Below are 17646 nucleotides of genomic sequence, written 5' to 3'. Positions count from 1 at the left end.
ATCATAGAAAATGCACTCTTTATGCCCAATTTAAATCTCTTCTATTTGAAATGTTGCCCCTTGTCCTGTCACTACAGGCCCAGGCAAAAAGTCTCTCTCCAGCTTTATTAAAAGCCCCCTTTAAGTACTGAAAGGTTACAGTAACATCTCCCCAGAGCCTTCTCTTCTCCTGGCTGAACAACCTCAATATTCTCAGCCTTTCCTCATTGCTCCAGCCCTCTGATCACCTTCATGGCCCTCCTCTGGACCCACCCCAACAGGGCCATGTCTGTCCTGTGCTGGGGACCCTTGAAATGGCTGCAGCACTCAGGTGGGCACCCACAAGGACAGGGTAGGGGGGCAAAATCCCCTCCTTCCCCTTGCTGCTTGCCTGCCTTGCACACCCCAGGACACAGCTGGCTTTCTGGGCTGCAAGTGAACATTGCCAGTCACATCCACCAGTATCCCGAGTCCTTCTCTGCAGGGTTACTTCTTCCAACTAACTCTGCCTGCAACCACATGACTGCTTTATCTGTTAAGTGGTATCATCCCAGAAAGGAAACAAAACAGGAGAATGGGAGAAGAAAAACAAGAAACCCTTTTATTTCAGCAGCACTGCAGTTGCACTGAATTAACTGTAACATCATTAGTCACACCACTAGCATAATCTTTCAAGCCTTCTTTTGATGGATGAGTGCATCCGTGAATACATCCAGCACTATTCCATTTACATAACAGCTTAAATTTTTATTGATGCAGTTTAATTCCATTGCAATTGGTTTCCATATTTTGCTTCTTAGTACCTGATAGTTTTGTTTGAAAACAGAATTTTAAGGAGAAAATACCTAATCTGTGAACTTCCTTTCCTAGAAAAAAAATAAAGCAACAGGCTAGTGACAATGATGTTCCAGAAGCAGGTAAAGCAGTTGGAGGGGTTTGCATTTTTTTACCTGGCTTTCTTCCTTCACAGTAGATTTCAAGCTCTCACTTTTTGCTTTATAACTTTTTACATATTTTTGCTATGTAATAAAATAGTTTAAAATTTAAGAGGTCTGAGACATCAAAATAAGCAAATCAGCACTTGTTACAGGAACCGATAAGGGAAAATGACTGCGCATTTCAAAAATGCTACACAAAACACTGAGCCTTAACCAGGAAAAATACACTTAAACCACCTTCAGTAAAGTTAAAGCCTTTTGTTGCTGACTCAATGCTAGAACCATTTTGCCAAAAATGAACTCCGTTACAAGGTTCACAATGCGCCTCAGCCAATAAACATTCATATTAAAATATGTCATAGGAAAGAATGTTGTGGATTCTTCTGATCTTCATAAGCTTTTAAGCCCATGAACATTTACACAAAAAATCTACCATTATTAGACTCCAGCTTGCTGAAATTCTGCCTTCATTTATAGCTTTTCTACATAGAAAAAATCAAACTCTCAGTGAAGTAGCGTAAGTACCAAGTTTTAAATGGGTATTTAAAAAATACGAAGATAATTTCAGGAACTATTAAGACAGCAAATACTTACAGGTTGCTATATTAGCAACTGAAAAATTAATAAATAAGCCAGGTTTTTACCATCTCAGTGAGATTCTGAGCAGCTATTCTTCATGCTTGGTACCAGATTTGCAAAACATGCGTCTAGAACTGGAAGTTTCTGTCCACTCTAGAACATCACACACAATGAAACAAGCAGACATTTTGATTAAGAGAAGTTGAACAGGTTTGTTTTTTTTTCTTTTCCCTTCTTTCCTTTCTATGCCAAACTCACAGTGCATTTGTCCAATGGGAAAATCAGAAAACCCCTGTTTTTCATAGATGTACTCTTTTTCAGCCTTAAAGCAGTTCAAAGCCATGACATTAATCAGTTAACTCCACTACTTACACACAGGAAAAATCAATTTACCTGAATGCCATCAAGCAACTTGCTCATGCACCAGTAACTGTCAGCTTCTATGTTCTGCAGCACTTCTTCAGGCAGACTGGAAACATCAAAATTTTCCACTTCTTCTTCTTCTGTTTTAAGAAAAGAAAGAGAAAGACAAGTCAATGAAGTGCATGGAATAAATAAAGCAAGAATGAGGAAAATAATTGAAAACAAAGACAGCCACCACTTATCTTTGAGTCAGAAACACATTTACTTTAACAGGGCCTAAATGAATCATTTATTGCTTAACTGTGTCATCTAATGGCTTTAAATGTTAATGAATACTTAATTTCTTGCAGACTGTGAAAATCTCAAATCATGCCTGGTTAACCAGAATTAATATATAATAAATCACTTTATTCTAAACATTTCACACCTGAAAGAGGATCAGAAGCACTTTGAGAGCCCTCAAGCTATACATGAACAATCCCTGAAGAAGATGACTATGTTCACACCATGCACAGAGTGTGCAAATATGTTGCCAGTCTTCTAAGAAGAAAAAGCCCTAAAAAATACTTCTCAGAAAAGCACTGAACTTTATGTAAAAGAGCAGACTACAGCTTGAATTTAGAAAAGAAAAACCTTTCCAAATAGAAAAGAAAATAATTGATCTACCCACTACAGCAGGAAACAAAATTTTGGTACATCTTACACATATTAATTGACAAAAAAGTCTTACAGTTATGCACTTTATTATATTTTCATAACTCAGTGCCTCACTGTAAAAAAAATTCTAGTTAATATTTATAACTTTCATTTTCAGTATTTCAAATGGCAAAAAAAGAAGCAACCCATTCTCACTCTGCCTCACTATGTCTACAGAAAAAAACAGTAAATGTATCAGAGTTCCTCGTATTTATATAAAGCACAAACATACACTGAAGTGTCTTCCCTTTGAATGAAGTCTTCAGGCCCTCCTCCACCAAACATTTGCTGAAAGAATGAGATTACAACTAGTTTGACAACGTGCACCTTTGCAAATTTTCTGCCTTGGAGCACCTTTTCTTTTCATGTGATACACTGGTATCACATTTCTGAAAGAAAAGGTAGCTATAAACCATACCACAACACACATGGGTATGAAAAGAAAACAAAGGAAAAAGACTTTTTATGTTCACTTTCTCATCTTTCTTATCTTACCTCATTTTTGCCTCTCTCTTTCAAAATCTACCATTTCACACTATATTCTCACATCAGGTTTTAAACCAACAAAAAAGCTGAATATCCATATAAACATCAAAGGTGGGCATCTTCACCTCCCTTCACAGCCAACAAAGAAGACCAAGAAGAGACAGAGTACTACCTGACTTGTTCTAAACTAGAAAGATAAATAAATCAGATGAATGACATTCAAAAAAAAAAAAATCTTGCTTCTCAGTATTAGCTCTAATTTGCTCTTAAAAGGATTGCCTCAGAATGCAGACCTTTAAACTGTGGAAGTCTAAACTAAGCTGAAATAAAGCTTTAAACACCCACCAAATGATCTGCTGTCCTGTGACTGAACTACCTGCAAGTTGTAAGAAAACCAGAGGAGTTTGTAGGTAGGCTAAATGATGCAACCTGGACAGTAATAACACTCCAGCATTAATATTTTGGAAAAAACTAGATTCTCATTGTTCTAATAAAGATGGATTATCAAATTAGAATGACCAATTTTTATTCCCCCCCAGAAAATACACTATAGCTTTTAAGAAATATCTTTCAATGGTTCCAATTACTGTTCATCAGAGGCATGTTTCCCAAGCACATAGAGGAAGTCAGGACAGGCCTTTCTGAAAAGAACACAGGTCTGATATAAATTTACTATTCTAAGTAAAATTCTCATTATTCCACGGGGAAAAACAACAGATATAGGAAGTCCCCAATTACAATGTCACAGAACAACATGCTCAGCCATTACAGACATTAAAAAAACAATTTTATGAAGTACTTGTCCAGTTGTCCTGTTTTGTCTCCCCTCTGAAGAGCTATCCAAGAACATTTTGCTTTTCTGTGGCTTAAAGAGACTGATCTTTAGCATTTCCATAAGCCTCTTAAATACAAAATAATTACTCAATATCTTTTGTATGTTCTTTAAATATATAAGCTACTTCTAGACCAATTTTCAATCTCATTGTGCTTCCAATGCATCACACTAAGTCATCTCTTCTAAAGTCAGATAATAAAGTTTTGAAATTAAAAAGTCTAATTAAGCTATTCAGACAATTCAGTTGTATTTCTATTGTACACAAGCAGGATTTCCCCTGTGCAAAGCAACTGTGTCAAACTTTGGCTTAAAATTCTCCAATCAAGTATTTCAACAAGTAACTCTAATTACTTGGGGCTACAATACAATACAGTTTCATCAAATCAGCTAAGATATATATATTTGGATATGTTATGTTAACTGTTACTTTTTGATTCAAATGTGGTCTATGATGAACAAGGAGCAGCACTGTGGAAGCACCCAAGAACTCTTCTAATAAAGATGGCACAGCATCACAAAAGCAAAGTCTCAAACAAGCAAGTGTTCAGTGATGTCAATGGTTTCTGCTGCACCAGTCCACCTTACCTTGCTACACTTTACTGAGGAAGTTCAAAACTGACACTGAATATCCAAAGGACCCTTTTCCAAAGTATAAATTAAATTTAAGAAGGCCATGGCTTTTGACAAGCTGCAATTAATGAACATTTGATTGGCAGAATGCTATGCAAAATCATAATGTACATATTTAGCATTTATTCATTTATTTGGGTATGTACATAGTGCATCTTTTTCCCTGCAGTTTTAAGTGAAAAAGCAGTGAAAAGTCAAGCTCCATGTTGCTCTCTCTCTCTTTTTTTCTTTTTCTTATTTGGATGAAGAAATAAACAAACTAGAAAAGTTTTGAAAGAAAGACCACAAGAGATTTCAGAAAAAAAAGAAGCAAAAATATCAAAATAACTATCCCAAATGTATGTAAGATATTATTTGTGCTTGAGAACATAATTGCAATTTCTTTAAATTTATTTTCAATGAGTGAAATCTGAATGGACAGTAACATAAAGACTGAATAAAAGAATGTGGACAGAAACAGCAGGCCAGTGTGTGCAATATCTGGGGGAGAAAAGAACACTGCCTAAAACTTCCCAATTAGGAAGTCTTACAGTTTCCTGTGTAGATCTTTATCATGTTATCTACACAACTGTGGAAGACAGGAAAATGCCTGGTTGCCTGGAGGAGAACTGCTGTAGCATGGAGTCTATGACATGCTGATCTGAACACATGCATTGCTGTAAGCATGGGATTAGCTCTTCTTTACTCACTCCCAGGGTATGCTTCTAAAACTTCCCAGCATGCAAAAAGACTGACTTTTTCTAAACAGCTCTAACTGCATCCACTTGCAAAAGCAGAGGCATTAGGATAAAATCAAAATTTTAAAAAATACTGCTTACAGCTACTTACAGATTCAGTTCCCCAGTGACAGCAGAAAGCAAACATGCCAAAAAGCTTGCCTCCATTAAAAGTAGGTTTTAATTCAAGATTAAGCCTAAAGGATGATTTTGATTGAAGTTGTTCCGAATGTTAAAATTAAGTTCACAACTGATCTTTGTCTTTTAGCTGTAACAGACTTCTTCTAAAGAGTGCTGGAATTTTACCTTTTCAGTACAGATCAGGGGCAAAAACACATGCAACCAACAAAAAGGTAGTTTGCATTCAGAACTTCTCTAAACCTGCTACTGACACCAAAACTCAATCTTTATAAAGTGTGAAAAAAAAGTTTTAATTTTATAGTTTTCATACTTCATTACACCAAGCAAGTTCCTACAAAAGATACCTCCTTTAAATAAAGCATACATTCTCTCAAAGGATTTTTTTAAATGAAACAAACATTTAATTGTGTTACTAATGTTTTAACTGTACCTTTTTATCTTGAAATTGTTTCTCAACACTCAGAATCAGCAAAACTCAGATGAATTCACTGGAGTGCAAGGTAGGGAATAAAATGGATGGCAGGGTAAAAAATCCTAGTGCTGAAGCCCAAAACAGACTGCAATATCACCTATGAATTATGATTGCTCTTTACACACACCCAATATACAAAATAATACATAAAAACATTAGATCAGTTAATGAGCTGAACATTTGAAAATTGGGGATTTTTTAAGCACTATTTTGTGTAAATGTAGAAATAGCATTACCATATACTTGAAGTCCAAATTACATATCTCTTGCAGCAGTGCAAGGAAACCATTCTGACCACAGATGCACAGGTGCTTCTCTGTATAAAGCTTACTGTGCTGTAATCTATTTCAGATGTTACATCTTCAGGCAAACCTAACATAAAGGTTACCACCCAAATATGCAAGTACAAAAAAAAATCACACACACACATGATTGCATGCAGAGGTGCACAGCAATATTTCCACAGCTAGATCTTACATATTCCACTCCAAACTCAGTTTTCAAAAAGCCTTATGAAACACCTATTCAGTCACTGCTGTACTAAGACAATGTTTTTCTAAGATGATCAGGACATAATAGAGCATTTAAATGTAAATTCTTTCAGTAACAATTGCCTAATTAAATATGTATATTACCATATCAATATCTCCCATTGAAAAAGTCCTAGTTACATATTAATCTTGATAGAAATTGCTCTTGAGCTGTTAAGGATGAATCACCAAAGTAAAACCTTCCCTTTTCTTTGTGGTACTGCAGTCACAAAGGTAAAATTTTAAAAAAACCTTCATCATCTTATCAGTCCAGGCTTAGGTAAACATGACCTGACTGCATTTCAAATATTCTCCTATAAACAGCCATGTTCTCACATACATGATATATTGACAACTCATCTATTTTAACATTGTTAATAATCTTACACTTGTTTTCAATTGATTTTCCACAATACCCTTCAAATGCAATAGGAAGCAAGATAAATATCTTTATACATCCATGTAAGAATAGTGTTTCAAACATGAATCATTATATTCTATTCATACGAATTCTCTAAACAATTTTGCTGCACATGGCGACTGTAACAATTTTGTGTGACCTGGTGAGCAAGGTAAATCATTCTGTCCAAAAACACTGTAAACTTGATCACATGGACTGAACTTCCATGCTCATCAAAATTCATGCATGACCCTGGACATACTCTCAATTTTGCTCTGTCACAAAAGACTAGATACTTCACATACTTTTCCTTTAATTCCAGATTCTGTATGAAAATAATCAGTAAATCATTCAGAGACTTCCTTTAGTGGGCCTACATTGCTTGCCAGTAAGACCTTTTCTACCCAGGGTTTTTATTGGCTAGATTTTAATTATATTTTTTTCCTCCACACTAAATAATCCAGAATTTGCCCTTATTTCATATTCATAACCCATTGCCCATACATACACAAAAACAACCCTGTTTTTAAGGATGGTAAATTTATTTGAAAAATGGAAACTCTCAGGTCATGTTGCAAAAGAAAAGACATCAGTTCCTCATAGGCTGCAGGCTGAGATTACTGCTTCACAAGTCAGACAGGAGGAAGATTAAAAGCTCTATGACCAAAGAGTACAAAGGAGAATTAAGTAAAACTGGTGGTGCCAACATGTCTTTGACTCACAGAACTTGCATAATGCCAAATACAGGACAGAGAATCTCTTCCGCATAGGTGAGAAATCAGCCAGTAAGTGCAGTTTGAAATTAGAAGAGTATAAACCACATCCTTGGGCATGACATTATTATGAAACAGAAGCCTTCAAAGCCTGTACGATGGCAGCTCTTCTTAAAAATGGATTTCAGCAACAATGAACACAATGATCAGAACAAATTCTTCTCATAGTACTCACTTCAATAGGTTTGCTACTGTCAACCAAAACAGCCTGCCAGGGAGAAGTTGTGCATGTGACACCAAATTAAGGGACTCATAATTAGCAACCAGTATGCATGGTGAGCACAGGATGCTGATGACTACTTTCTTAGGATGCCACATAAGAGAATTCCCTGAGAAATCCAAAAGATGCTTGGAGAATAGGAAATAAAAGATTAAAGGTTGAACATGTCTCCCACATTGCATTTTTAATTAACTAGTTTGTGCTTTGTCATTTAATTTTTTTAAGCACCAACACACAGAGACAAAACACCAAGTGTGGGACAAGATCAAACTAGTGTGGTCAAAAAAGTTTAAAGCAAACCTCAGGAACACAGGCCTTCACTGTGTTCAGGTATGGGATTGATTGGAGAGTTATTTCAGAACTATCACCCTAGCACTGAAAAGCCTTCAAAGAGAATCCATAAATTAATGAAGTTTTGAAAAAGAACTATGTATTGATGATGGAAAAAAACCAACTGCACTAAAAGCTACAACGTATTTAAAAGATAAAGAAACCAGTATATGTATCTGCACATGCAAGGGTAAACTTTAAAAGAACTGAAAATTAATACTTCTTTACTGAAAATATTTTAAAAAAAAGAAAAGTCAAAAACAGAAATTGTATCGCATGTAATTACTTAATAATAGAAGGCTGGCAAAGAGAACTCATTTGATGAATTTATTAAACAGCAATATGTTTAATACATTTCCTGGATAACTTAAAAAGCTCAAAGGTTCAATTCTAACTTGAGTAAATAGAAAAGCAATACAAGTTATCCAAGAACTTTTACATAAATATAAAAACTTCTAAAAATTCAGAAATGTAATTTTTCCCGTGAATGAGGACTGAAAAATTTGCCTCTGTCACATAAGCTAATCAAGCATTTACACATGAGCATAACTCTGTGTAAGTACAACTTCACTCACCCATGAAGCAATTTTTATTTTAATCCATTAATGTCATTTAAATTGCATAACAAAAGAAGTTTTCAAAGAAAATGGATGGCAGAGGAAACAATTGTCCCTCAGTGACAACATCCCCACATGTCTGACAGTGGCAGTTTGCTGCAACCTACATTGTGCAATATCCAAATTTCAATTGGATATATATAAATTTTCTTAACCAAAATTACATGCTTCCATGTTTTGTAATCTCCCACATCATTCACAGCTAATACAAAATCCACCTAACAGATTTCTTGCTTTATTTACAACAAAAATTAAGTGACATCCATTATTTCTGCTTTTTAGCACAAACTGCAAATACTGAATTTGAAGAAGTATATTTGAGAAGGATGCACTCTGCAGGAAAAACTACTTCTTCTATTGCTTAACTGCTAATACATTCCTTAATCTGCTGTATTTTACGCTTTCCTAATGAAACTGCTACATATGCTTCTGAGGCAAAAAAGCCACAAGGCTTGCTCTTTTCATAAATTTCAAACATATTTTTACATATTGTATAGGTATTTATTATCAAGATAAAGAAAACACCAAACCTCTAGGAAAAAAAAGCCCACTCTGGCTGTTCAAAAACAACAGAATGATCTCTAATGTTCCTCAACAATGTTATTGTAAGAAAGGTAGTTGTCCTTAAATTTAAGCCACACCACAGTAATTTTTTATGTCATAATTAACTAAAGATGGAACACGTAAATCAGTTCACAAATGATGAGAACATAGTTGATAAGCCAATTTTCTTAAAGTATTGGGATTTGTCAAAATGAATCTCCTATAAAAGCATAAATACTTTCTCTTTCTATGAAATAATGCAATGAAAGCCTACAGAAGAAAAACTGGTTTGCAAGTAAAATTTTTTCCCTTTTTTTGTTATTGTGCTCAAGTACATAATTTTTCATTTCTTCTTTAAAAACTTGTTTTCCACAGCTTAAAGTAAAAATTTAAAATATCATATTTCTCAAATAAGAAACCAGCAAAATATCCCAATGCAATGAAAAACCCAGTGACTTCATTACTATGATTAAAAAGGTTTGCATTTAAATTACAAGCAATGCCAACTCAAAGTTACAGCATACAAACTTCTGACAAATATATCTGTATTGGTTTGACATCTATAAATTATTAACCAACAATGTATCTCATTGAAAATAAGACCAAAAAAAATCTTACAATTCTTTTTAAAGCACTGATCCACCAAACTTGAAAATCTTTTCTTAGATCTTCAGCTACTACTGATCTATGCAACAGGATTAGAATGTTACACTTCTGGCATTTCTAAAGCATGTTGTCATTGCTTAAGCATTGCTCTTTCTCTTTTAGCTTTTCTTCCCACAAGTTATTTCATAATAAACACACAAAGCTGTGATATTTGGATGTCAAAAGCCACTTTTAATGGCATAAAAGCCATTAAAGTAATTTCCCAGTCTGCTGGAAAGCATTCTTGAGAAGACTTAGATCTGGAAGTATAAGCACTTCTGTGCCGCTTCACTGAAGAGAGATGATCACTAATTATAACTCTATGGAGACCATGGGGAGAGGAGAAATAGGAATGCAGAAGCCAAAACTAAAATATGCTTCTCCCTTTGGAATACATGTCTCTCCCATAGCTATATTTGTTGCAATTAACTTCCTTCTTCAAAATTCTTCTATTTTTATACCTGAAGAAATTTTTTGGCTTCTCTTCAATTTTAGTTTACTGCTTCTACCACTATTCAAGATATTTTTTTTCTATTTATTCCCATGACCCAACATTTCCAGTCTGCAGTTTCGAACAGAATACCCTTCACTAATGTCTCATTACTTCCTCATAGTATGAGTCTGTTAGTTTCTTAATTGCCTTCAAAAGAGAGACAACATAAACCACAAAAATGTATTTCAAACTTGGAAAATGCACTGTTTTTTACATTAGCATTCATATTATAAAATTAATTTCATTTTTAAAACACTGGGAGCGTGCACTAAGCATCATGAAATAGCACATCTTCTTTAGACAGATACATTTGAAAATTTAGAAGCACACATAAAGATGCAAAACAAACTTTAAAAGCAGGTAGTTTAAATCCACATCATCCTACGCAGTAAAAGAGGACTTTCATCAACAGATTTGTTTTAATATATACATGGGGAACTAAAATTCTTTTTTCTCAAGTTCTTTTTAGTATAGATCAGAGGAAAAAAAAAAAGCAAACTTGAATGATACAAAAAGTGATTTAAAAGAGTTAGCTGAAAACATCAAACACTTCATATCAATAGTAAGTCTAGACCTGACTTATTTATTCTGGTTACTTAAGACAGAAGTTTGAGCAGTCCTATTTGACTTAAGAATTTTTTTTGTTAATTCAGAGATTTCTTCTATACATATCTTACAGGAAAGATTTAAATGAACACCTCTTATTTTGGCCATAAAACAAGATTTGGAAAGTTTCCTCACAAGAAATATCTAAGCAAAAAATCCACACAATCACCTGCTATGAGGTGGTATTTTATAGGTTCCATCAGATCTCTTTCAGACTTTTTGCCTCTTTGATAGACTTCCAGGCACTGATATGATTGAAGAAATTTTTATTAGGAACTTTCAAGTTCCTACCTGGCTTTTCCTCTGAAGTGGAAAAACTATGAGAGTCATCTAAAAGATGGGCTTTACATGGGCTTGAACTCCCCAGTTGCTTTTCAAAAAAGTATTCACCTTAAATCACAGCTTTACCACAAAAACTAAATGGAGAGTGGGCCATACACTGCAGTATGCTGATCAGTATTCTCAAGACACACTTCTTTGGGTATGACATGGAAGCATGCAATAAATATTTAAAACAAACAAACAAAATAAAGGCTAACCCAAAACACTGAATTCCACCTACAGATGCCTCCACACGCAAGAATGGGGAGAGCAGTACAACAAATAACAAGAAACTGTAAGTTTAAGGAAATATAATCCAATTATTTTTGCTCTGACATTAATAAGAAAAGTTTGTAATGTTAGGAAGAGTAGGAAGATGACTGTAATCTCACACCTACAAATGTAGTCAAAAACATTTTTATGAAATGGCAATTGCCAATTTTTCTGTTATCTTATGCCACCAAAGATTAAAAAATTTCATTTAATTCCCTACTTCACAGGTCAGCCAGTCATATACATTTTTAAGAAAAGGACATTTAATTTAAACTGTGGTACAGTGAAGCTATTACTACAAGCCATCAAAAGTCATTAGGTCTGAAAAATCCTCTGTCCAACAATGATTTTAATCCAAGAAAGTAAGGGTTTGCTTCTTCATAGCTGCTCTTTAAGCTGCTCTCCAGAGTCAACCCTTCTTAATCAATTTAGATACATTTTTTTAAAGCTTGTAAGTCAAACACAGATCAAAAAATGCATCAACTGTTGCTACACTTTCAATGAAAATATGATAATTAGATATGAGACTGTTTTGAAACATTTATTTATGTAAAGTGACAGGTTTCAGACTTGGAGCACAGTAACTTCATATGCAGATGCTATTCTGAAAAAAAGTTATATAGATTGTCCTTTCTTTGAAGATCACTTAAAAATTTAAAAAATTTGAAAGACTAATAGACCTTAAAATTTCAGGTGTTAAGGGAGGTATTTTTTTGCCTTGTTTTAAACAGACACTCATTGGAGACTATGAGCAATTAATACCATTACTCAAAATACTGGTTTTCTCTCACATTAAAAGCTAAAAATAACAGGCAATTAAGCAGTTGGATATATTTGAGATATATAATGTCTCTTTTTCACTTCTGACAGCTATTATTAACAACAGCCAGAGAATTCTAACTTTAATTAGGCTTACTCCACTGTAAATAGATAGAAGCCTTTTTAAAATTATCCACAAAAACAATTTTAGTTGAATTACGTTATTTTTTCCTGAAAGATAGTGAAGCTGAGGTATATCCTACTTTGTCACCTAATACCTTCTTATGATTTCATTATCCAGGACTATTACTACTCTATATCTGTAATCAAACTGAAGAAGATATTTTATCACAGCCCATACTTTATTCAAGCTAGAATACGTACCAGTTCAAAAGAGCAAGAATTTTCATTTTACAGTTTGTGTGGTTAACTAAACAGATTTTCAAGGAATTAATTTTGTTTCAGTGGAGGTCATGAAGATTTACTTCAATGGAGTTTACTTTCTCCATTGCATCAATATGATATGACTTTAAACACTTTGATTACTAAGAACTACAAATGTACTTGGAAAAAAAATAAGATTATAGAAAATGTGACAAGAAGTCTGCATATGAAAAGCAAAGGAAGGGGGCAAAGCCCAAGTCTATTCAATGCAACAATGCATCCAACATTTCAGATGAACTTTGCTAATTAGCGCAGAAACCTAACCATGTATTAGAGAGTGAAATAAAAATTGAAACAGAGAGAAGAACTATTTTTGTAAAACTGCACTGTCTATAGTAAATCAAGGTCATTCAAGACAGTACCAGGAAGCAAAATAATAGAAAAGCATGTTGGCCTATTCCATATCTGTCTATGATCTCTAACCTGCTAAGCAAAAAGTAAATATAATTCACAAATCCTTATCATGAGCATGTGTTACTACACAGCTAAAGCAGTCTCAGTGCTACCTGGCACTAAACACACCTTAGCTTCTCCCTTCTTCCCTGACCTGCTCTTAGCCCCACATCAGCACTTGTATTCTTCCCTAATTCTCCAGATGAGTGCAGAAAGCTTAATAATTCAGATTATCATGGGTCTAGACTCCAGCCACTTTAACTGTGCCCAAGGAAAGCCAATGTGGACCAAAAAGAGAAGACAGGAATGCACAGTTTGAGTTGGAAAAGAAAAAACAAAGCCAGCTGTTTTGACAGCAGAAAGCCTTGCTTCAGCTGTGTCATCTAAGTACACAGCAAACAAACCCTTTTCTGACCAACTAAACCTCATCTGGAAATACTCAAATATGTGACTCCAGTGTGAAGTTTAAGGAAGAGAGAAATGAAGCTAGAACAGGCAGGGTACACTGACCTCTTGAAAGAACAAAAGGGATCTGGAAGATTCTACAGCACATAAGAATCCAGCCCACACTGTCCCAAGTCCTCATAGGGAATCAAATACATTAATGAGTAAAACACAATATAGCAATATAGCAATATAATACTACCCAACTATACTATTTTTGTAGATATTTGCCCTGCTGCTCATTATTGACACCTTCTCTCAAGGTTACTATGTTCTAACGTAGGCCAAAATTAGGTTGTTACAATTAGCCAAAATTCCAGTAACTAAAGAAGTAAATCACCTCATTTTATCAAAGCCTATAAAGAGCACTTATGCCAACAGATCCACTCATACAGTTGATACTAAATGCCACCATAAACTGCCAGTAGGTAAAGCAACCAGGGAAAAACAATAGGGAATAAACTCTACCACCTGCAAGCCACACACAAACTGCATGTCTGAGTAAAGCTTAATTACATTCATTAGGACTTTTATACTATTGTGACTACATTGAAACATATTCCTTAAATTTAATAGTTTTATAACTCTAAGCCAGAACAAAATGCCCACTACAGAATGAATCCACTGCAGCTAAAAAAGTAATATTACAACAAGTCATACTAAACAATAAATATTAATTTGTCTAGGTAAATAACTAAAATAAAGCTTCAAACACAAAATGAAAGGATCAAAAGATAAATAGAAATTTATAGTTCACTGGTTCCTATCCATCAATTAATTCTCTCCATTATACAAGTTCAGCCAACATATTTGCCCTTCTTCATGCTCCCTTATTCCCTAACCCCTCACAAAGTATGAGATGTCCTCTTAGTACTATCCCTGTTTTTCTTACTTCTGTTTGGAATGCCTCCAAATATCTTGCTTTGTGAACCAACCCTAGACAGAACAGTAGATCATGGCAAGCACGGCTAGCTGACAAACAATTCAAAGAATTCAGTACTAGTTATTTTCACATGGATTCTCCTACTTGTTTAAAGTGAATAAAAGGATGTAAAATAGCAAGGTTTCTTTACCCAATTAGGCCTGAAAAACAACATTATATATTAATAAAGACAATTGCTCAGAGATTGTGAATAATTCATTTGTGCTTAAGTGAGACATACATAAAAACAAATTAACAATTTAAAAGTATAATCTGCCCAAATGCTTCAGAAGCATGCTTTTTAAAGCACTAAAATTCAGGTCTATATTTTTATTGTCTTTGTTTCCAGGTAATTCACCTGAAGGAACTTCAGATTTTTTTTCAAAAACTGCAACTCAAAAATATTTAAATTAATGGAAAAAATTTCTAATTGCTTTCCCACTGCAGTCAAAATCAGTTCTGCTTCTCAGTACAGAAGTAACCAAGTCCTCTGTGTGTGGGCTCAACAAAGGTTCCTGCTTACTTCTGGACCTTTCCCATGGTGCAAAGCAGGAGTCATCAATTTGTAAAACCAAACTCAAATACTGCCTACTTTATTCATTACAGTTCTCTCTCTCTTCAGCTACCCTGCAGCAAGTACAAAATGCTTTCACTGACAACAGATTGGCCCAACAATAGGGGGAGAGTAGGGCAACATACTCCTAGAAATTGATACGGTGAATAGTGGATAAAGCAAGCTAAGATAATGCTGAACAATTTTTAAGCCACATCATAGTTATAAACATATATGTACACATATATATGTATATCCAGGTGTACATATACTAAGTGTTCAATAATACATGAAAGCAAAAAGTGCAGCAAAGAAAAGTGATGGATAAGTAAAAAGATTCAGGTCACCCAGTGGCTCGTGTGTATTGCAGCTTTTTCAGAGCAATGCTTCTGATGTTTTCTGGACTTCCATAGAAGATGTCATTGGCTTTTCAGTACTTTCAAGTCTTGAATTCAACAGTTTTGTGTAAGATTTCTTCCGTCTTTGCTCACCAAAGTCACACAGATAACAATACTCCACTTAATTATTAAAGAATATTTCATGGAATATTGCTCGTGTTAATGATAACTTGAGCCAACTTTCCTGATGTCATTAGTATTATTACAAAATTATGGAAATATTAAGAAACAGCACTGAAATATACTTTTGTATATGGAAACTACATTACTAGCAATTTGCATTAAGGAGAAAAAAATCAATGTGACTAAATGGAACTTGTGCTATAGAATTTTCATTTGCCAGAAAAGTTATTTTAATTATTTTGAATAATTTTTCATAAAATTTTACAAGGATTTTTAAAAAAACATTTATTTTCTTAATACTTTTACAACTTGCAGGAAAATATAAAAATATAAATTATGCTTCATGTCCCTGCTTTTATGCAAATTCCTTTTGTTTCATAAATAATTTCAAAAAATGTGTAAATAAAAACATTTTAACACAATATTGTGTAAAACCTTTTATTTATTTAAGCAAAAAAAAGCCTGAAAACAGTAGAAGTTTATTACAAAGTTTAATGCCAAAATTAAAAGAGAAGCTGAAGAGCACACTACAACTGCAAATAAAATCTTTGCAAGTCTCTCAAACTGAAGAAATCTCTCTCATATTCCTGAACCTCAATCCTGGGAAGTCTTCCAGAATTTCTCTCCTGATAAATCAGAAGATGGAGAAACCTGAAGGCCCTGAGAGAAAGAGAGGCATCCAGTTAATCCAGTTATGACTCTTTGCTCTAGTTTATAAAAACAATTTGTCATCCTTCAGTTTCAGTCAGTCTCTTCTAAATAACTACAAATATGTTACATCTTTTCTACTTTCTTTCCTCAAAACTTCCATGTACAAGTCCTATCCATAATTCTGCAAGGACTAGTAAATTGGTGGAACTGAATAATAAAGGTCTAATTATTTAGACAGCAGGATAAATTACCTCAAATTAATTTATATACTGTAGCAATCAAGGCTTCAGCTTGGTCTTGTAAAGGAAATTATGCATGCTGAACAAAATTTTTCCTTAGAACCCTGTAAGTATGAAGAAAAGCAGTTCCCTAAAGTCAGTGGATTAATACTCTTTGCTCTCTGGCCTGCTTTCTCATCATTCCGAAATTCAGTTTTATGTGCATTCCAAACAGATCTATTTAATCCGCAAAATTACAACTCTCCTGAAAAAAAAAATCTCTGCTTAACTAAAAAATGTTCATATTTCATAAACAAATACTGAGTAATTGCCTCAGATACAGCCATGATAAAAATGTTCCAAAACTGTTTTCCAGCTATACAATGAAAATAACCATTTTTGATACAATAAAAAACTGTGGGAAAAAAAAAAAACCTAAATTAATAGTTTTAAATACAATTATTCACTGTTGAAAAGGGCAAAAGGAAGACAAAAATGAGACTGCATACCAGTTATAAGGGCAGGAAGACTTCCTGTAACATATGAGAGGGAATGGAAAGAGCAGTAAACAAGGGAGTTATAGACAGATGAAGGACCAAGAAACATTTCTTCACTCATAGGAAAAGTAGTCTGGGAATAAATCCTATCCCATTTCCACTAGGATTTGGGACTAGATGAATTATCCCATAAAGTCATAGCAGTATCAATTCAAAAACACTAGGTAACAGAAGTTTCATTTAATGCCATCTACAAAAGGATTTAAGACGACAAGAAAAAATACTTACAAGGGTAAGATCTCTCTTCTCAAAGTTTTCAGTTCATGAGATCTTGTAAGCATCATCAACTTGTCTCAGGCTCCTCTATTTCAAGAAGATTGCAGACAATATCTCAATTGCCATTCCAGTCTTCAGCAGTCTCATTTTTCTTGTCACTCTTTATTTGACATAAAATGACCAAGTGCTACAATAGTGTTCATTTTCTGCCCTTGACTTCCTATTGACTGCTAATTTTCCCTTGAGCCAATATCCCAGGTATCTTAAAATTATTTCATACAGCTATTCCGCTTAGCAACAATCTGACATACATCCTTATCATGGTGGTACTTCTCTGAAACTTTCATCTCTCTGGATGGTGAATAAATCCAGGTCCTCTTTG

The 17646-nt window shown here is 34.2% G+C and overlaps 1 protein-coding gene across 1 annotated transcript in view; it reads right to left on the bottom strand.

Annotated features, from left to right (window-relative positions):
• The window catches only part of TBC1D22A (TBC1 domain family member 22A), a 140029-nt gene that overhangs the window by 86879 nt on the left and 35504 nt on the right, over positions 1 to 17646 (bottom strand). Inside the window, exon 9 of the mRNA XM_030238293.2 lies at positions 1890 to 1999. Coding sequence (XP_030094153.1) covers positions 1890 to 1999 — 110 coding nt within the window. The remainder of the gene's footprint in view (positions 1 to 1889; positions 2000 to 17646) is intronic.

This window comes from Serinus canaria, chromosome 1A (genome assembly GCF_022539315.1).
Source record: "Serinus canaria isolate serCan28SL12 chromosome 1A, serCan2020, whole genome shotgun sequence".
Classification (NCBI taxonomy): Eukaryota; Metazoa; Chordata; class Aves; order Passeriformes; family Fringillidae; genus Serinus; species Serinus canaria.
The sequence above is the reverse complement of the archived record's forward strand: the minus strand, read 5'-3'. Positions and strand labels throughout refer to the sequence as shown.